Source organism: Stegostoma tigrinum, chromosome 5 (assembly GCF_030684315.1).
Source record: "Stegostoma tigrinum isolate sSteTig4 chromosome 5, sSteTig4.hap1, whole genome shotgun sequence".
NCBI classification, from domain to species: domain Eukaryota; kingdom Metazoa; phylum Chordata; class Chondrichthyes; order Orectolobiformes; family Stegostomatidae; genus Stegostoma; species Stegostoma tigrinum.
Genome location: NC_081358.1, coordinates 2,919,982 through 2,942,569, shown reverse-complemented (window position 1 = coordinate 2,942,569; position 22,588 = coordinate 2,919,982). Strand labels below are relative to the sequence as shown.

General features: G+C 39.7%; 2 protein-coding genes across 3 annotated transcripts in view; one reads left to right on the top strand and one right to left on the bottom strand.

Annotated features, from left to right (window-relative positions):
• susd5 (sushi domain containing 5) overlaps window positions 1-20,291 on the top strand; it is a 28,807-nt gene extending 8,516 nt beyond the window's left edge. The window contains exons 4-5 of the mRNA XM_048528765.2: window positions 5,776-5,964; window positions 15,993-20,291. Coding sequence (XP_048384722.1) covers window positions 5,776-5,964; window positions 15,993-17,230 — 1,427 coding nt within the window. The 3' untranslated portion in view covers window positions 17,231-20,291. The remainder of the gene's footprint in view (window positions 1-5,775; window positions 5,965-15,992) is intronic.
• The window catches only part of crtap (cartilage associated protein), a 43,883-nt gene continuing 33,025 nt past the window's right edge, over window positions 11,731-22,588 (bottom strand). Inside the window, exon 7 of one of the 2 annotated variants that reach the window (XM_048528769.1) lies at window positions 11,731-11,957. In XM_048528769.1, the coding sequence (XP_048384726.1) occupies window positions 11,955-11,957 (3 nt within the window). In that variant the 3' untranslated portion in view covers window positions 11,731-11,954. Of the gene's footprint in view, window positions 11,958-17,878; window positions 19,804-22,588 lie in introns of those variants that run through there. The other variant, XM_048528768.2, reaches the window with a different exon arrangement.

Below are 22,588 nucleotides of genomic sequence, written 5' to 3'. Positions count from 1 at the left end.
GCACATTGGCAGCATCCATGCCTTGCCTTACTGTGCTGTGCCATGTATGTTGGTGCATTGGCATCTTAACCAGAGACAAAGGCTACCTGTACTGTCATATTAATGTCCTCTTTTGAGCAGCCATAGACAGGCTGTTTGTAATGCTGGTTAGTCAGGATCTATCCAGCAGTACATCCTTTATTCATTCATGAGGTGAGGGTCTCGCTGGCTAGGCAACATTCATTGCCCATCTCTAATTGCCCAGAGGTTACAAGTCAACCACATTGTTGTGGCTCTGGAGTCACATGTAGGCCAGACCAGGTGAGGATGGCAGTTTCCTTCCCTAAACAACATTAGTGAACCAAGATAATAAAATGTGAGGCTGGATGAACACAGCAGGCCCAGCAGCATCTCAGGAGCACAAAAGCTGACGTTTCGGGCCAAGACCCTTCATCAGAGGGCTCTCTGATGAAGGGTCTAGGCCCGAAACGTCAGCTTTTGTGCTCCTGAGATGCTGCTGGGCCTGCTGTGTTCATCCAGCCTCACATTTTATTATCTTGGATTCTCCAGCATCTGCAGTTCCCATTATCACTGATACAACATTAGTGAACCAGATGGGTTTTCCAACAATCGACAACTGACATGTTAGTTCCAGATATTTATTGAATTCAAATTCCACCATCTGCCATGGTGGGATTCAAGCCGAGCCCCCTGAACATTATCTGAGTCTCTGTATTAACAATTCAGCAATAATACTACGAGGCCATCACCTCCCCCGTACCGCAAACTGAGACATCAATTTACCACCTACACCAAGTGCCAGGTGTCTGCATGACACACACACTGTCTGTTTATTCAACCAAATGGCTATGACTTAAATGGGTTAGTCCTCATGCAGCCCGGTGGAGGCAGGCACTGTTGGCCAGGGAAGACCAGTGCCATTAACAACACAGTCCATGAACAGTACAGGAGGCCACTGCCTGCCATCCGCTTGGTATGCTCACAGTCAGGGGCCCGTCTCACTGCTGTGTAGGGAGCAAGCAGCAAATCAGAGCTGTATGCAGAAGATCATCATGGAATGTTAAATTGCTGTTGTTATCATGTCAGCATTTGGTAGGCATTATGAAAGATCCAAGATATCTTCCTTCAGTGTGATCCCACATTCTGATGATCAAGCAGTATTCGCTAAATATTAAAATCACAGCCTGTACCCTCACTCATCTGTATCTTTTGGCGGAGGATTCACAGAATGATGGTTAGGATTGAGGATCATTGCCAATACTTCTCCTCCCTGGTCCAGGACTTCTGCAGGAGTGTAAACCATTACTCTGGCTGAGATGTATTAATGCAGTAGAAATCAGGGAAAGGAACCATTTGTCTTTGTGGCTCAATATCATGGACAAATTATTCCTCAGCTGATCTGTTGTGTGTAGGAGAGCTATCAAATGTGTTTACCTGTTATTAAAGTGTTATTTTCATGAATACATTTTAATATTCCAAGTATCAATCCTGTTAACAGAGAGTAATGCTCCACCAATGGTTGACTGTGGACAACAGTTTAATGGGGAATTGAGAGGATGATAGGCAGTAGTGTCTGGAACATTACAGAGGTAGTAGGAACTGCCAAAGCTGGAGAATCTGAGATAACACAGTGTGAAGCTGGATGAACACAGCATGCCAAGCAGCATCAGAAGAGCAGGAAAGTTTGATGTTTTGGGTCGGGACCCTTCTTCAGAAATGGAGAATTTCTGAAAAAGGGTCCCGACCCAAAACGTCAAACCTTCCTGCTCCTCTGATGCTGCTTGGCATGCTGTGTTCATCCAGCTTCACACCGTGTTATCTCAGTGTCTGGATTACGCAGGCCAGATTTCAAAAGTCATTCAAACAACATTTCACTATTGTCATAAGTTTCTTGTCCAACTCCATCCCTGGATTTAGTCACTCCACCATTGGTGGATGCACTTTCAACTGCCTGGGTCCCAATCTCTGGAATTCCCTTCTGAAAACGTTTTGCTTCTCTACCTTGCTTTCCTTCTTTAAGATGCTGTTTAAAACTCTACTTCGTTGAGATTTTCACCATCTGCCATAACAGCGCCTTATGCAGTTCAGTGTCAAACGTTGGTTTCTAACAAGGTTGTCAAGCACCTTGGAATGTTCTGTAAATATTTGTTATGTGTAACCACTCCGAAAGCCTGCTTTAAGGTCTCTGTTATTACTTTCTTTTGCAAAGGGTTGCCGTTATGTGAGGCGTTTTTGCCAGTAACATTTTCAGGATAATTGTGATTGTCACAGTGTCTGAAAGCATTGAGCTACTGGTTGTACTGATACTGAGGAAGCTGGAAATGACTGTTTGGCTGTGGGTAAGAGCTGTGATTTACTGGTTACCCTGGAACATTGCAGAAAGCAGGCAACTCCTATTGAATAATAGAATGTCCAGTAACACATTGCAGGCAGAGATTGATTACAGAGGTATAGTCAGGATGGGCTACAATCATACAGATTGTTTGTGGACTCAGCTAGGAATAGTTTTTGTCTGATACTATCTAATCTCTGGTTAATAATGCAAACATGAAATCACATCTCAATAAATCATGTTATACCCGATATCAATTAACTAGTGAATCCTTTGTTCGTTCCCACTTGTTTATTTCATAAGATTCACAGAATAATGACTTTGTCTATTTCAATATTGTTTAAAATGAAATGGTTATTCGATAATTGGTAGGCACAACTTGAACTTGTCAGGTATTCAGAGGAGATGGTTAAATGTTGAAGTGATAACACCTTATTTAAAAAATAGGACTGAAATGAATCAGGGAACTTTATTCAATCAGCCTGCAGGTTAGATCATAGTACTTTTTAATATTGTATCAGGTTCTGTCCCAATAAAATTCTTAAAGCTCAATTGTGCATAAATCAGCTCATCCCTTCCTCCCACCTCAAGCTGCACCTCCATTTCCTACCTACCACCTCATCCCACCTCCTTGACCTGTCCGTCTTCCCTGGACTGACCTATCCCCTCCCTACCTCCTCACCTATACTCTCCTCTCCACCTATCTTCTTTTCTCTCCATCTTCGGTCCGCCTCCCCCTCTCTCCCTATTTATTCCAGAACCTTCACCCCATCCCCCTCTCTGATGAAGGGTCTAGGCCCGAAACGTCAGCTTTTGTGCTCCTGAGATGCTGCTTGGCCTGCTGTGTTCATCCAGCTTCACACTTTGTTATGTGTGATATTAATAGATCATTTTGTATTTATTTAACTTGAGAGTTAATACAAACAACTTGGACACAAAATAAAAAAGACTTGCAGAGAAAGTGAATTCTTTAGGCATGTTTTGTCATGGAAACCTTAAAGTAGGGAGTCAGCTCTCAAAGCCAATTCTTATTCAGATGTGGAAGTCAGCATGGCTGGATGTTTGAGAACGCAACTAATCTCCATCTCTATTCTCTGCTCTAATACCACAGTCCAAAAAAGTTAACTATACTCAGCAGGTCAAACAGCATCTGTGGAAAAACAGTGGTTTTGTGTTTTCAGACCCTTCTCCTGATCCACATTCCTACTAAGACAGGCACTGCCAATGAATCTCACGGTGATGTCCTGCAAGTTAATGTTACTGTTGAGCTGGACTATGTCATAGTATATTATCTTATTATGTATGTGCATACCATCCCCTTACTTGAACAATGTTCTCTCATATAATTGATCTGTCGTAATTAGTTACAAAGTTATGTCCAGTTGCTGAAGAGAAACACTGCCAAAACAACAATCAGAAGCAGTAAACTATGCTAGACCCAAGCATAAACATTATCTCTTACGATTAATTTGTAAAGAAATCACCCTGGCAAATATACATGTTTGTAATTTAATCATGCCAATCATGATGTCAGCAGAAACCTTTGATTTGGAATGTAGCCAATGTCTAATATGCATAACCAGTGAAGTGCTAGTTACACCCAATAGATCAGGATTGTACTGCAAGTGGAACATTGGCTCCGGTGCAAGTGAGGTCACCCAAAACGTTAACACCACCCCCTAAACAAATCAGCTGCTCTCTCACTCTTAAAGTGTGGCTTTGAAATTACATATTGAAGTTTACACCGTTAGGAGCTGAGTGCAGTTTTGCCTTGGCTAGTCAAGTGACAGTAAAAGACTGGCCCAGGTCACTGATACAGCATTACAGGTCACTGTTATTGATCCTTTATGCTGAATTGATTTATATACATGTATGTTACAGTCTCCATGCTTATAGGCTTGCTTGTCCATTTTTGTTGACTTACATATTTCATAAGCTTTTAGAAATAAGCTCTATGCAACTAATTCATTAGTCTATGCAAATAGAATTTTTGATTATGAATGTCTGTTTATTATATATTCCATTATCCACGCATCCTTGTTTGTTGGTGTGAACATTTATTGGCCTAGGCTTTTATGTATAGGTGTATATGTTTGGCATATGTATTGACCCCATGTGTATCAGTTGTCCAATACACTGAAAGTTTCCTGGGCTCTAATTTAAAAATTGTACTGCTAACTGTTGATTTCTTCTTGTGATTCCCTGTATTTTAGATTTTGGTGTAGACTTGGAGACTCTATATAAATATTCCCACTACGCAATTCTCCCAGACAGAAAGATTCCACATTCGGAACATGGAGCCGTACTTTCCCATGGATGTCTGGAGAAATATGCAGCTACTGGATTGATCATGGCCTCAGGGCACTTGCTGGTGCAATGTGATATGAGGTGGCATTGTAATTGAACATTAACTCATTTGCCAGACAAATGAGATTGGCAGACAGCCTAGAAAGGTGGGAGCTATAAGAGGAAGGCCCTTACTGATGGCTAGTTAGCTAGCTGATTCATTGGAGAAGCTAGTGCTACTGGAGAAGGAGGAGAGTTAGGAGGTGCCTCAAGGGAGGCATGCTAATGAAGCTCTCCCTCTTCACTGGCGAAAATGATGACAAAGGGGTTTTAGGATGGAGAGGTAATGCCTCCAGGAGAGCTCTAGTAGCTTTCCTAGACTCATAAGATTAATGACTGTCTGAAGCTGCTACTTAAGTCAGTCATCCTTGACCTGCTGACCTCCTGACAAGAAGCCTCCTCTGCAGTCTTATTGGGCTCGCAAATGTAACACCTGGGAAACTTGCAGTTTTGAGGGAAAATTACTCCTGACTGGGGTCTTCATGGTTTGTCTCAATGGAGAGGCCTGCCAATTATCATGAGAACCTCCCCCCAGGGAATGTCACCTGGGGTGGGACAGTGTCAGGAACAGTGTTGACATTCTTTGCTACTTCTTTCCCTGTGACCACTGACTAAACCTATCAGCACTGGCCTGGCAAATTTCAGCCAATGCAAGCAAATAACCCTCCCTTTAATACACATGAGAAATCTCTGAATGTGATCATTGTAGTAATCAATGTTTCACTTAAGGTGAATCATATTATAGGCCACACCTTCTGCCCTTAGTTAATTTTCCTGAGGGCATTATAAATCAACCTTGTGGTAAGTCAGCTAGAGTAATATAGACTTCTTTCATGGAGAACAAGCTTCATGGTTGCAGCCTCAAATACATACAGTCTCTGATCTAAAATGTATTATCTTTGATCTGTCACCAAAAGTTAACCATCATTAGAGCATAAAAAGAGGAAGCATAGTTGGCAGGATCCTGCTCACTAATGCCAGAATTCTGCATTGTCAGAGATAAGCACACAGAAGGTGAAATCTACAGTGGGCATAAAACTGATTTGAGGGACTGCTTCATACTTGACATATCACTAAACATCTTTCCTTCCTTGCAGGTAAGCCTTGTGGAGACCCTCCGTCCTTTCCCAATACCATTCTCCAGGGCCACACTGGAATTGAAATGGGTGATGAGCTGCTCTATGTCTGTGCCCAAGGTTATGTCATGGCCAACAGGGAGAAAGCCTTTAGCCTGCTGTGTGATAGCTGTGGAGAATGGTATGGATTTGTTCAAGCCTGTATGAAAGGTGAGAGAAAATGCACATCACTAAATACTAACATCCAACAGGATCACTGATTGGATGCATTGTGGCCTTGACTTTGGGACATTCTGCATGTTGGCTAGTCAGTAAAGTTGCACTGCCCCAAAACTGAAATATTAAAGATCTGCTGGTAAAATAAATTTCATTTGTTTCTCATCATGCATGGGTTTAAGTCAGAATGAACTAGGGCTTTTGTGTCATCTAAATGATGTTTTACAATATATCAGAACTTCTTAATAGAGGTGATGTGTTTAGGGACTACAACATTTTGTAGTTGTGGCCCTAATATCAACACTGAACATACTTTGGATGGATTGATACATTGTGACCCTTTCTTTAAACATAGGCAAGTAGCTGAAAGTTTACCAATTGAAATGGTTTTAGTTTTAATTATCAAGAAATGTCTTCTTCAACCGTGGTCTTGGAATATGAAAGTATATGTGTTAGCACACTCCTAGATGCAATTGTCTGTCAGATTTCCATCCTTGTTTAAGATAGCTCTATTCCATTCCATGTGAACAAAACTACAGTGTCACAGTAAGTGGCTCATTGCCAAAAACAAATATTAATTCCAAACAGCGTGATCATTTTCTGAGTAATACCACATTTTATTGGACTATTGATCAGTGTTGATAGTAAAGATGGTTCTAGTACAGTGTATTTACAACTCATCTGTCACTGAATAGTTTTAAGATTTTTTCGAGCTTATGGCTATTTCTCAGTAGCAAAGAAATCTTTGAGGTATCATTAAACACTGTGCACTGCGTATTTACCAGCACATGAACCATGTAAGAATCCTTTAGAATAAATCGGTGTCACCGTCAGACTATAAATATAGGAACTGATGTCTGTCAACTCAATTCTGGGCAATAGGGCCATCTTTCAGCAAATAGGGTAATTATTACAAATATTGTGATTTAGCTAAACAGTGGCCTAAAATAAACTTCAGTGACTAATTCACTGCTAAGATGTCCCTTAGCATTAATGATGATTTATTTAGATAAATGCAAGTTAACACATGGTTAAAAGTATTCGGGCCAATTTAGAATATTAAAGTGACATAATCCCCAGAGAATACTTACTGCTGAAGAACAATCTTGAATAAAAGTGGTCCCCACAGTCTTATCAGATCATATGACTGCTTCCTCATTAGAGGGACACAACTGGTGATGGCTTAAAATGAGCATCACCGTGCTTCAGGAGAGGGGAGAGGTTAAGAAGGAGAGTCCTTCATAGTAACCTCAGCTAGTGCAGGAATTGAACCCGTGCTGTTGGTATCACTCTGCTTTGCAAACTTGCAGTCCAACCAATGGAAATAATCCACTGTTAATTTTTAAACAATCCTTATGACACATGAAAACAAAGTACCATGCTGAAAGTACAGCAGGTTATGGGCATTTAATAGGTTAACTAAATATTTAACATTTTTTTGAAAAAAACACCGAAGCACAGTTGGGGGTCTGGAACTATAAAAGATATAATCCCTGAAAGCATGTTTATTTTCAAGAGGGATCTAAGGGCAAATCTTCTTAGTAGGTTAGAATTTTTGACACTTATTTGGAAGACTGTCTCACACTCCTCTCCCATTCAATTTAAAGCTAATTTCACTTAACAGGGTCACAGATGGTATAAATATAACAAATAAAGTGTTTGTTGTAGATTTCAATCCAACTTTAAAATAAAGTAGATGTGGCGAACAAGTAGATGGCATGGGATCACATATCAAATTTGTCAATTTCATCATCAGAGCTAATTGATATCCTCTCCCAATTGTTTGGAAACTGTTTGATCTTCTATATAGACATTTTAAAAAAATGCTCACTAATTGTTGGAAGCCATCTTTTCGTGCACATTTCAAAGCAGCGGGAACAGATATCTATGTTTGAAGGTGAACCTGACTGATGTTGCCAGTCTAATGATATTACTGTCAACTTTATTAATTACTAAATTTTAGGGTCCAGAATGGAGCAAAGATATTTGACATTGACCCTGAGAATATTGCTCACAGAGTTCTATTGTGTGAAAAGGATTTTCCCTTTCTTGTCAGAAGTTTAAATCTAATGCCAGGGGGATGTTTTGCATGCAGCAGCAAGTAAATAAAGTGCCAACTATATTGAAGTATTCTCACAAAAGCTAGCAAGTTAAAACTAATTAATATCCTTAACTTTTATTTTCACATCTGAAAATTTTAATTAAGTTATCATGGTTGGATTATGGTTGAAGCTAAACTAATAACAATCTGTTAATGCTTTTACTTCAGGAACCATGGTTATTTTTAATGATTGTAGACAAATCTGACAATCTACAAATGTAATTTTTTAAAAAATCAACATATTAACGAATTTAAAACATAAAATTGTCTGGGCCAGTGAGGATATTTAGGAGTAATTTTGAAGGCATAATGTTTTTGAGGATTTTTTTCAATGAGACTAAATGTAAATTTAAGAATTATCATCAATTCAATTGATATCCTCAGGGAGGTTTCAACCACATAGCTTTTGGAGAAATACAGAAACAGTCAGCAGTACCTGAATTTCCATGTTATTCCACACAATTACACTCTAGTAGTTGCAGTTAGCTTCAGTGGAGTGATGTTGCTGAAAGCTGACTGTTTCAGTATCAATGTCATATCACAAACTGGGCCATTGTCATTTTTGTATAATCACAGTATTACAGTAAAATCCAAATAACATACATTTTGTTACATGAAATCAGAACTGTGGATATCTTTGGGAGCCATTTATGTCTACATTGGCTGCTGTATTTCCTACATTTGCAATAATGACTGATCTTCAACAGTACTTCATTGGCTGTAAGAGATAGTAAGAACTGCTGATGCTGGTATCGGAGATAACATAGTGTGGGGCTGGAGGAACACAGCAGGCCAGGCAGCAACAGAGGAGCAGGAAAGCTGATGTTTCGGGTTGGGACCCTTTCTGAAGGCCCTTTCTGCTCCTCTGATGTTGCCTCGCCTGTTGTGTTCCTCCAGCTCCACACTGTGTTATCTTCATTGGCTGTAATGTGCTTTGAAACACCATAGAACTTCAAGGTTATGCATTTGGAGGGTTGGGGGAAGGGAAATAGGCTAGAGTTTGTTCCCTTAGAAGAGACGAGGCCAAAGGGTGACTTAAAGCTGTACAAAATAATGAAGGACTTGGATAGAATCAATTACCAGGGGACTGATATAGAGTATTTGTTAGAAGAATTAGAGGGAATTTGAGGGATTCCTTGTCACCTGTTAGCCACATCTATGTTAATTATTTTTGAGGAAAACCTTTCTCTCACACAGAGGGCAGTGGGTATCTGAAATTCATTTCCTACTTTGGTGCCTGAGGTGAAGCCTCTCCACTCAGTTAAAACAAACCTGCATTTGAGCCTGGAACTTAAGGTCATAAGCCCATAACATAAAGAAGTATAAGTAGGTCATTTGGTCTGTTGAGTCTGCTCTACCATAAAATAAGATCAAGGGTGTTTGAGCAATCAAATCCTCTTTGCTGACTTATTCTCATCACCCTTGAGTTCCTTAGTGAAAATCTATCTACCTCAGCATTGGACATATCTAACATTTCATCCTTAACAGCTGTCTGTGGGAATAAATTCCACTACAATTCAAAACGTTTAGAGATGAGATTCCTTCTCATGTCTGTCTAAAATGGACAATTTTATACTTTGTGATTATACCTTTTGATCCTAGATTCTGTCAGAAGATGACACACATTCTCAGCATCCATTCTGCCAAGCCCTAAGAATCCTATATTGTTCAATATCTCATTTTTCTAAACTCCAATCAGTGCAAGCCACTGAACTCAACCTCATCTTGTAAGAAAATCTCTTGATAGCTACGATCAACCTAATGTACCTTCTCCAGAATGCTTTCAATGCCAATATATGTCGCCTTAGATAATGAGATGAAAACTGTTCACAATATTTCAGGTATGGTTTGACTAGTATCTTGTATAGTTTTATCAAGAGTTCCCCATTTTTATACTCCATTCCTTTTGAAATAAAGGCTTTCCTATTCCTGCTGAACTTATGTCCTCGCTTTCTGTATATGATACATAAGGAACCCCAAATTCTTCTATGCTGCAGTCTTTTGCCAATTTAATAATATTCAGCCCTTCTATGCTTCCTGCAAAAATGCATAACGTCACATTTTTTCAACTTCCCAGATTGATGTATTCCAATTAGCTCAACTTTCTACTTATGTCCTACCCAATACTTTGATTTAAATTCTACTCAGAATCAAATCAACACTGGGTATATGTCCACACCAAATCTGTAAAGCTCTATAATCTGAAAGGCTGCAGACTAGGAGCTGTAAAGTGGGACCAGAACAGGTTGTTAGTTTATTCGAATCAGAGCAGACAAATTGGGCTGAATGGCTTTTTTCTGTGACATACATTTTCTGTGGTTCTAAAAGTCTGAACAAATTCAATTTTAGAATATACTTATATATATATATAAGGATATATATATATATTTAGGGTATATAGTCTTACAAGATTCTTGTTGAGATATTATAGGTATCTATCTCAGATATAAATTGGCTCAACAAGGTCCCTTTCGGATTAAGTCATAGATGCAAAGTAATACAAGCTGGCAAGTAGCTGAGGGGCATTCAAAGATACAATGATTGCTCATGGTAAATGTTTCCTGCTTCCTTTCTTGGCATGAATGAACACAGTGTTCCACTGAAAACACAGAAACATTGAGCTTACCCTGGACAGGAGGCAACAAGTGTGAATTTGGAGTCGTCCTTTATTCACCCTATATTAGCAGGGACAGGCAGACATGGCAAAACAGTTTACCACAGCTGAGCTGTGAAGTGAGGCCATTTGGGACTGAGCTTATGCTGTTATTGCCAATCTTATTCTCATATAGAAATGTTCACTTGTTGATGCGGCCATAAACAGATGGGGTTTGGGGCACAGAGAGACAGAGAGAGAGAGAGAGAGAGAGAGAGAGAGAGAGAGAGAGGGAGAGAGACAGAGAGACAAAGAGAGAGAGACAGAGAGAGAGAGAGAGAGAGACAGAGAGAGAGAGAGACAGACAGAGAGAGAGAGAGACAGACAGAGAGACAAAGAGAGAGAGACAGAGAGAGAGAGAGAGAGAGAGAGAGAGAGAGAGAGAGAGAGAGAGAGAGACAGAGAGAGAGAGAGATATGCCCAGATACACTGTTTGTAGGGAAATTTACCTTGCATTCATCTTGTAATACAGAGTTCATCTTTCTAAGCTCGTGGAGGTTGGTTAAGATGATGACTGCATGTCATAGAATGTGGCTTTAAAAGAAACCAGGAGGATGATACATGTTTCATGCCTAAATTTGGAACTGCATCTGTTCTTCATGCAATTGAAAATAATTCAATGGGTTGGAGGGGGAGAAATGAAGTACCATTCATTTGCAGCATTTACAGCTGCTAAATATAACCACCATCACATTTCCTTGCTAAATGCTGACAATGAGGCCAGGTTACTTTCTATAAAGGTAACCTCAAGCCAGACAGAAATTATTACCCAATATTGAACACACCCATTTGTGTCATTCTGGAAAAGGAAACATGAAACTTAGAATAGGGGAAACCAAATTTGTTTTCTTTGATGTCAGACTGATGAATAGAAGCATTTATACCCTCAGCAAGATTGGCCAGATTGCCCGTGCCAAAACTAACTTTCCTGCAGTTGGACTGGTTCAAATGAGGAGAAGAAATCTTTCACAATTTGTTGCAAGTAAAAGCAAAAATTTCAAATTGATAATTTGATAACTGCTTTATTTTAATCATGATTACCTTTTAAAAAAGTGTTTGGAGGCCGTGATGCACAGGCCAGTATTTATTGTTCATTCCCAATTGCCCAGATGGCAATTAAGAGTCAACCACATTTCTGTGGACCTAGAGTCCCATGTAGGCCAAACCAAGTAAGGATATCAGATTTCCTTCCCCAAAGACGTTGGTGAATTATGTTTGGTTTCTTTCACATTACTGGAAGACAAAAAATAATTCAAAGAGTTTAATTTTTCTGTTTATATTTAAGTATTTTTAGTTCAGCATCAATATTAAACATACTGGAATGTTTCTGACATTTGAACTAATCTTTGAATCTAATGCTATTCAATGTAACAGTATCACTGACGTAACCATATTCAACAAATTTTATGACTCAGAAACAACAATAGAGTCCCTTTTGTTAGTCACGTATGGGGAGTATGTTCAATGCTTGTACTGTCTTTGATCGTGTAATCTCAATAATTACTAGGTGAAATCTTTTCTCTTCTTCACATTTTTTTGGTAAAATTCCAAGACAACTGCTGGTGTAAAAAGCAAGGTGGAAAGCCTTCGGCATAGGAGGATATAGATGGACTGGTCAGAGTGGCCACACAGTGCCAATGGAGTGAGGTGACACATTTTGGGTAGACTAACAAGGGAGCAAAAATTGAATAGTTGGACCCTAGGAACTAGAGAGGACCAGAGGGACCTGGTGTGTATATGCATAGATCCTCAAAGGCAGCAAGACTGGTAGGTAAGGCGGTTAGGAACATATCTGGACACTTTATTAGTCAATGCCTTGAATACAAGAACAAGGTGGTTAGGATGGCGTTGTATATAATGTAAGTTAAGCCAAAGCTGGAGTACTGTGTGCAGTTCTGATTGCCACATTATAGTAAGGATGTGGCTCCATTAGATGGGGGGCAGAAAGGATTCACCAGGATGTTGCCTGGGCTGGTGTGATTCAGCTATGAAAAGAGGCTAGACTTCATTCGTAGCAAGTGTTGGTTACTTGAGGAACTCCAGCTCAGAACTAATGAGCTGGAATTTGAACTTTGGTCACTGCAATACATAGGGAGGAGGAGTATTACCTTGATAAAACAGTGGGAGGCTGGATGAAGACAGCAGGCCAGGCAGCATCAGAGGAGCAGGAAGGCTGACGTTTTGGGTCTAGACCCTGCTTCAGAAAATGATGTTGTGTTTCAGGAGGCAGTCACAGCCCTTAGAAAAGCTACCTGAAATTTAGTCAGTTGTCAGGAAAGGCGTGACTACAGAGGAGAGTGTAACTATGAGCGATGCAGGTAGCAAAGAGCTAGTACTGAAGTTGCCTCAGCCCTTGAGCTTGTCTAACAGGCTTGAGATTTTTGCCCCCTGCGAGGACAGGAGTGGGGGGCTGTAGGGCCAATGAGAAAACTGCTGAAAGCACCACAGTACAAGGAGCTATGCAACAGAGGGCAAAAAAATGTAGTTGTAATCAATGATTGTGTGGCTAAGGGAATAGATACTGTTTTCCAAAGATCAAGAATTCTGAAGGCTATGTTGCCTGCCTGGTGCTGGGCTCAAGATATCTCATCTGGGCTGCAGAGTCCCTTGGAGAGAGAGGGGAAACATCCAGTTGTTGTGTCAGAGATAATGGGAACTACAGATGCTGGAGAATCCAAGATAATAAAATGTGAGGCTGGATGAACACAGCAGGCCCAGCAGCATCTCAGGAGCACAAAAGCTGACGTTTCGGGCCTAGACCCCTTCATCAGAGAGGGGGATGGGGAGAGGATTCTGGAATAAATAGGGAGAGAGGGGGAGGCGGACCGAAGATGGAGAGAAAAGAAGATAGGTGGAGAGGAGAGTATGGGTGGGGAGGTAGGGAGGGGATAGGTCAGTCCAGGGAAGATGGACAGGTCAAGGGAGGTGGGATGAGGTTAATAGGTAGAAAATAGAGGTGCGGCTTGAGGTGGGAGGAAGGGATGGGTGAGAGGAAGAACAGGTTAGGGAGGCAGAGACAGGCTGGACTGGTTTTGGGATGCAGTGGAGGGAGGGGATGAGCTGGGCTGGTTGTGTGGTGCAGCCAGCCCAGCTCATCCCCTCCCCCCACTGCATCCCAAAACCAGCCCAGCCTGTCTCTGCCTCCCTAACCTGTTCTTCCTCTCACCCATCCCTTCCTCCCACCTCAAGCTACACCTCCATCTCCTACCTACCAACCTCATCCCACCTTTTGACCTGTCTGTCTTTCCTGGACTGACCTATTCCCTCCCTACCTCTCCACCTATCTTTTCTCTCCATCTTCAGTCCGCCTCCCCCTCTCTCCCTATTTATTCCAGCTCCCTCACCCCATCCCCCTCTCTGATGAAGGGTCTAGTCCCGAAACGTCAGCTTTTGTGCTCCTGAGAAGCTGCTGGGCCTGCTGTGTTCATCCAGCTCCACACTTTGTTATCCAGTTGTTGTGGGTCCTTTAAGCACCAGCAATTTAGATAGAAAGAAGAATTCAGCTCTGCTGAGGGAATATGAGCCATCAGGGGCTAAATTTAGAAAGCAGAACTAAAAAGGCAATAAGTTTTGGATTAGGAGCTGAGATTTTGGAGGCATGGATAGTGATCTTTCAAGAATCACTGGAGTAAGGAAGGGTACCAGATGACTGGAAAATTAGAAAGGAGAGATGAGAAGATAGGAAACTACTGGCCAGTTAGCCTGCCCTTGGTTCATTGGTAAGATTTTAGAGTCCATCATTAAGGACAAGATTGCACAGTACTTGTAAGTTCATGGTAGAATAAGGTTGAATCAGCATGGATCCTTCAAGTTGGGGGTGGTGGTGGGGGGGGGGGGGGGGGGGGGGTGGGGGGTGGGGGTCATGCCTGACAAATCTGATAGAATTCCTTTAAGTAACAAGCAAGTTAGACAAAGGATAGCCAATGGAACTGATCTGTTAGGATTTCAAGAAAGCTGTTGACAAGGTACTGCACAGGAGGCGAAGTAAGGTAAGAACCCATCATGTTAGGGACAAGGTACTGGCACAGATAGGCAAGACTGGCAAAATGCAGAGTATGGATAAAGGGGTCATTAATAGGATTGTAGCTGGTGACTATTGGAGTTTCATTTTTGGATCACAACCATTCACATTATACATTACAATCTCGACAAGGGGAGATCTCATTTAAAGTTATGGAATACTGAGTGCCCTGGATAGCGTGGACATGGAGAAAATGACTTCAGTGGTAAGAGAGGCTAGGACGTAAAGGCACAGCCTCAGAGTGCAATGCTGACCCTTTAGAACTAAGGAATTTCTTCAGCCAGGGCATGGAGAATCTGAAATTCATTGCCATAAAAGGCTGTAAAAGCAAAGACATTGAGCTTATTTAAGTCAGAAATAGGCACTTGATTAATTAGGGGGAATCAAAGGTTACAGGAGGAATGCAGGAAAATGGGGCTGAGAAATAGGTCAGCCATGATTAAATGGCAGAGCAACTTTGAGCCAAATGGCCCAATTCTGCTCCTAAATCTTATGGTCTAAGGACATTTTGTGGACAGGCCCTTCAATTAGCACAGTAGATTTGGAATACAAATGACAGGTTCACTGTCACATTTTAAAGATAGCACAAATACAAGGGATGCTGACCTTTGGCCAGACATCTATTAAGTGTTGAGTTGTGGGAACGGTGTAGCAAGACAGAGTGGAAATTGGATGGGAAACACATTGTCGGGGCATTAATGTCGTGAGTTTGTTTAGATACAGAGGGAGAATTCATTGTGGCAACAACCCCTCCAAAAGTCTCAACAGAACTTGGACTGAGCCAAAACAAAAAGTACAATTTAGCTCGAGTTTTTCCAACATTTGGAACAGTGCTTGGATAATCAGGGGCCTTGGCTGTGGAGCTGTTGTTTTGGATGGGACTCCAATATAGGATTTTTATTAAGATGTGGCAGAGACCAGGGACAGGATACCTTATCTCCTACCTCCTCCTATTGATAGTGGGATAGGAGGCTTGCACTCCAGAAGAGTGCAGGCTAAAACCACCATTGCAAATGAACTTTCAATCATTGTACCACTTGTGATATAAATGTATTTCAGAAACCATTCGAGAATACTAACACATATCTATCCATAGCTGAAAGAAACTAAAATTTCTCAATTACATTTGAAATTAAAATCTGTATGCCAGTTTCTACGTTGCATAAGAATCACAACTCACTTACCCTTGAAAGCTAAATCCAAAGTAAATTTAGTAAAAGCATGCTTGTTTTTTTTTTAAAACAAAGGTGAAACTGAGGGACATGTTGACTATGAAGACAAGTTCCCTGATGAAGACTCAATGTCATTTTCTGATCTTAATGAGCAAGGCAGAATCATTGTTTCGGAGAATGGTGAGACAGGTATGGGCGATGAACTAGATGAAGGTACTGATGGAACAATAGGACAGGATGGCCAAGAAACACTTAAATCAACTGAGTCACCAGTTTCATTACTCAGCCAGAAGCATCTATTTTGGTTCCCTTCTGAAGTGTTTCCCAATACTGAGCAGCCAGATACCAAGGACCCAGAAATGAAGTCCAAGCTCCAAATTACTTCAAGTGATAATCAAATTGGGGTGAAGACTGATGCTATCAAAGAAGTCCAAACAGCTCAAGGCAGTGATTTACCTGCTGAACCATCCATTGTTTCATCCATAACTAAAGTTATTGAGGAAACTATTGCTAACACAGATGAAACCTGGGTAGATGGCTATCCCATTGCATCAGAAAACACAGAGGAAGGTGAGAAGGTTGACAGATCAATGCAAGTAGAAGATGAAACTATTGCTACCACAGACCATTCCAACCATATTGAGATCAGCAGGGCTGATTATCCAACCACAACCTCTGCCATTCACTACACACAGATAAGCGTATCAACTAGATTGCCTGATCAAGGAGTTAAACAAGTGGACATTGGTCTAACACCAACTAAAGAACCCGAAAATGTCAGTGCCAGTAAAGCTAAAGATGTCAATTTCTACACAACTACCTTCTTGATAACAGGTGTTGATGAGTCCTGGAAATCCTCTGATGAAATGACTGAATCTTCACCATCTCTAGAAAACACTGGAGTCAGTGAAGGTTTACACCCTGCAGATCATGCCCCAATCCCCACAGAAACAGAGGAGATTTCAACCCATAATATTGTGACTTTAAGCACACCTGCAGTTAGTACTCAGACTTTGATTGATTTTACAGAAGTAGACATCATTGACATATTTGCTAAAGGGAAGAATTTCAGTGATGGCACTGAGGCCAAACTGCTCCCCACTGTTGACAGTTGCACAGGAGACGAATGTTTGCACTCAAAGAAAGGCCCCATAATTGCTGTCATTGTAACACTGGTTGGCCTGCTGGTATTAGCAGTGATATTGGCTGTATGGTGCTACAAACGCAGACATCAGAAAACTTCCATATACCAACTGAATGGGAAGGGACAAGTGAGACGCACTGAGCACATTGAGATGCAGTACAAAGTGTAATTTTAAAAATTGCTTATTGAGAAAAGTTCTGCAATAAAAGTGGGGCTATCAGAACTGACCCAACTTAAAAATGGGAAGCATTCCGATACAGTATGAGTTGTCTTAATTCAAAGATATTTTCAATACTTACTATTATAAAGAAATATGCTTAAAATACATGGAATAAGCATAATGAACAAATGAGTTTGATTGGTTAAGCAGAGAAAAAAAAACACTGCTTCCACTGGAAGAATGATGGATGTATCAATGACCTCTGAACAGGGACACCCTCTCGTTCAGTTGCCATTTGACATTAAATTTGACTAGACATCCTGGAGAATCTTGTAAAATTAAGGGTGGGAACTTTAGGTGACTCATGTCAGAATCATGTAAAAGATTTGTACATAATTGCTACTTAGGTTCTTTGTTATAACAGTCTGCATGTGTTTAACAATCGTAATCCAAAATACTGCAATTAATTCAACTTAATTTTGAGGAAACACAATATTTATTCTACTCCTGCTGTATTTATTCTACTTTAATACCTAACTGTCCTTTACAAAATAGCTTCACACTGTTCTGTATAATGGCAAGAGTCAAATCTCATCTTTCATAAAATGAGGCCATCTTAAAAATATAAATACACACTCTCCATAAAAGGTGAAATTTTATTTTAGTTTATTGCACCCAGTTGTACAAATTATATCCTTTTCTAAAGATAAAATAGGCACACAATGGCTGTAGTGTATAAAGAAAGATTAATACTGCCAAATTAACATGATTCATGTTTTTTTTGAAAAAAAAAACAGGATTTACCACAAGAATGTTGCTGTTCACATCCAGACATGATGCATTGAGATACAAAAAAAAGAGAGTGAAGATCATAATATCGGGGCAGGGAGGAGATGAAGGTGGGGATGGAGGTGTGGGATAAGTCCAGTCGAGTAATTGTAAGGAAGCAGCAAATGATTGGCTGTCTATATCATACTATTTGTCAGTTTGCTTTATATCAAATATAAATCTCAGTTAAATAAATTTATTTCTTTTCTATTTTTCAAGCAGTTTGGGTTATACATTAAAAACATAGTTTTTGACCTGAAGTGAACATGGAAAGAATTTAAGGGCAGGCTTTGGGTTCTTTTTTGGTTGAGGTTGGTGCAAATGACCAAACAAAGGTTAGTATTGTGATTTGCACTCCTATACACCTTCATGCGATTTCAAATGTATCTGATTTAGTTTCTTCTGAAAAGAGCTTTTTGGGGCCAGAAAGATTACAGACAATTCATGTTATCAAGACAGCAGTTGTTTTGTGAGAATCTCTAATCATTCGGTGAGTTTACACTATGTTATTCAATCCATCAGTGACTGTGTAAAAGGGGTTGCTGTTTAAGGCATGGCTCACAACCAAGTGTCCAGGCACAAGGCAGCTGCGCTGAAGGATTAGTTGTGGGTTTTTCACATTGACTCTCTACAAACAGCATCAAGGGTCTATATTCAAACATTAATAAATGAGTCAATGTTTTCCCTGGCATTGAGGCAGTGCAGCTAGTGGAATCCTGAGGCAAATACGAAACAAGTTTGGTTTAAGTCCTTGATATAGAATCATAATCAGTAAACATTTCTGAACTTTCCAATCTGTATACTTTTTAAATCACATGTTTAAACAAAAATTATACCAAAAAATTCTTCTCCACAACTTGCAAAAAATCCACATAATATCTTTTTCTAAATATGAGATTTCCCATTATTATTAAATGGGTTCCTGCCAATTAGATCAAACAGCACCTACATGGTTTCCATTCTCACTGGTAGTGCTAAATTTAATCCTGATAGATGTGAAGGATAATAATGTGAACGCATATTATTGACTGATACCTCTATTCAGTGTGAATCCATGAAGCAGATTTTACTGCTTTCGAAAATTCAGCTCCCCTACAGTTAAGATCGACATGATCTTGGGGCTGATTCAGGACGACATTTAGCACTGAAACTAACCAAGTTGCACAGAAATGGAAAGCATGCCAGTTAAACCAACTACATATGGTATGTATGCCAAGTGTCTTTAAACGTCATTTAGGTTTTGGAAGAAACCGGATAAACAGTCTTTTTTTTTAAAAAAGAATATCAGTACAACCACAGAAAACAAAAACAACAGTCCAATGATCTGAGATAGCAGCCTGGAAAAATTTTGAAGAAGCTGTGATGGTTTTCATCTCTAGAAACTATTTCTGAGCTAGATTGGAGAAGAAATGAAAATGAACATAATGGAAGCTAAATGTATAATTAGGCAACAGCTTAAAGCTAAAAAATTTCTATTAAGTAATAAAAGGCACATCTCCAAATAAAAGAAAATAGGGCTGCCACTCAGGCACATAGATGAACAAACAGAGGTTTATATTAAAAAAAACACTAAGACTTTAAGCTCATATGGGAAGAGTTCAGAATTTGAGGAAATTTTCCTGAGTTGAGGCAGCTGGAGACATGGATTCATTTCATTTTTTTAACCAACAGTCTTTACTGCAGACTCTGCTCCGTTGCTAATATTAACTGTCTGCTTCCTCCAGAAGATCGTCAATATACTCCAATACTTCATCCTGGACAAATGGAACAAACATTAGTGTTCAGACCTCAGCCTGACTTACTTTCTATAATTCTAGGTTCATTCATTTTTATCTGTACAATAAAATTTCTAATATACACACAACAATGGGGCAACAATTCCAGTTTTATTCTTCTGAAAGACTTGCTTTGGTTTTATAATAACCAAATGATTAAATATAAAGAAATATGTTTGATCTTGCAATGGCATTTATTTTCAATAAAGAAAAACATACTAATTGCTTGCTGTGCAGGACTGAAAAATTACAATTACAGTTCAGTGCTGAGTTTCATCACTTCCCACTGAAAGTTTTTTGTAGTAACTTAAGACACTCATTTGCCACCATTCCAACAACTATTTGGGACTGTAGTCTACAATGCAAATTTATTACACACATTTGCTTGTTTCATTTTGCATCGCAATCGGAATCCTTGAAATATTGTCAAAAATCTGTGTACTGCTATTAAATGTTACATGTTTGAAGATCCTGTGATTTACTGTGGATTGGATTGCCTACCTCATGAGCACATACCAACACAACACGACTGCTGAGAGGATTAAATTGTTAAAAACTGCACACTTGAGCTAATGCCAAATATTTTAGACTTGTCTGTCAAAATGGACAATTTCACTCATTTTTTCACATCAAATTCCATTTGGCACGTCATTGCGACTCTAACCTATTTTTGTAGTCTCCTTATGTTCTTTTCACAACTTATTTTCTGAACCAGTTTGAGTCGTCAGCAAATTTAGCAATCATACCTTACATCTCATTGTCTGGGTCATTTATATAAATTATAAACATGTTGAAGTTCCAACATCAATCCTTCCGGAAGCCACTTGGTTCACTTGCAAACTTGCATTTATGCCAACTCTTTGCTTCTCCTTAGCTGAACCTAATTTAGCTAATCTAATCTAAAACAAAATACTGCAGATTCTAGATACTTAACAGATAAATTAACCATTTCACTCCATGTATTGCAATCTGCTGTTTCTGATATGGTTCAATAATTACTAAGACAACAGATTGACAATGAGTGAGATTGGATAATTAGTACGTGCATCAATGTTGCCCAGAACAAGAGTATAACCCAAAACCTTAGTATTAGTGATTCAACACATACTCTAGCAGTCATATGAAATTGGACTTCATGCACTTCAGTCTCCCCCTGCTGTTTCAATAGCAATGATCAAAAATAAACAAAGAGATTTACAGAATTATAACTCTCTTTATGCAGGAATTCACTAGATCTGAAATCTAGCAGATACCAAGGTGAAAAAGTGAACTGCACAAACAGAAAACCTGAGGTGTAACTGTATGTGTAACTGTATGTGTAACTGGCTGGGCATTAGAGAGTCACACTGTACATTTAACCCTGGTACAAAATTCTTTCATTTTCACACGGAAGATTCAACTTGTACAGTGTAACTTAGGTATTGAGATTCAAAGTGATTCTAAAGCAAAACACAATTAGCTTCCACTTCTCCAAAGTGTTCCTTTGTTGCAGTGGCTCAGAAGTTGGGATGCAGATGCACTACAGTTGGTGAGCAGCAAAACTATTTTTACCAATGCTACAGTTATAGTTTGAACACAAAACAGAGGATTTTTCACTGTACATTGGGATTAAATTTGGGTCGATCCCTGCTCACTAACAAATATTATCCCACTAAATAGGAGTTAAAATAAAGCAAATACTTGCAAATATTTTAATTAAATAATTCGAGACTGTGATTTTTGTTTATAAAACTGAAACGGCAATCAGAATATATGGCAGGGTCATCAAAATATGAAGAACGTTCCTTTGATGTTTTTCAAAGTTTGCGATGGTAATTGCACTGTCTGTTTAGAGCTTACACTGATAGTAGCATGCTACTGTTAGACTGCAGTTTTTCTTGCAAGTAAACAGGGATATCTTCACACACATGACAAATATGTGCTCAATATACAGACTGTACACAAGAATTATTTTAAGTATGTTTTGTCATGCTATCACTATTAGTTACATTCATCACACTAGCAAGGGGTTAAGAAGAGGCTTCTATTTTTAGCTCGCCCTGTGGTAGTATGGAGTTTAAACATGGGTTAGATGCAGCTCCTGCGATTCTAACCAAATTGCTGAATCAAAACTCTGAAAAGTCCTTGATGACATCAAATAGACCTCAACTGCCCAGTAGCCACCCTTCCACTGATCTCATAAATTAGGGGCAACACAGGCCAATGCTGTGCAGTTCTGTGTGGTCATAGACATAGAAAACAGGAGCACTCAGCCCTTCGAATCTGCTCTGCCATTCAATATGACCATGGTTGATAATCTAACTCAGTACCCTGTTCCCACTGTCTCTCCATATCCTTTGATCCCTTTAGCCCCAAGAATTATATTTAACTCCTCCTTGAAAACATTCAATGTCTTGGCCACAATTTTCTTCACTGGTGAACCTTAGTCAGGACACTAAATGCACTCATTGGAAACTTCAAACACAACAGAATTTCCAGGTGAAAAGGACAAGGATAGTGAGTACATGTGAACACCACATTCCCCTTCAAGTCACATACTATCCTAACTTGGAACTACATCACTGTTCTTGCACTGCCACTGGATCAAAAATCTGCAACTTTCTCATTGCATGGAAATCTTTTGTTTCAGAAGGTTCCCACCATGATGGGCAGATTTACAGAACTAGAAATTGCACTTATCAATCTTCAAATGGACTTGGTTGCTTCTATAATGTGACTAACCAAGAAATGCATCAAAAAGGAACTGAAATTAGGCAGGGTGGTA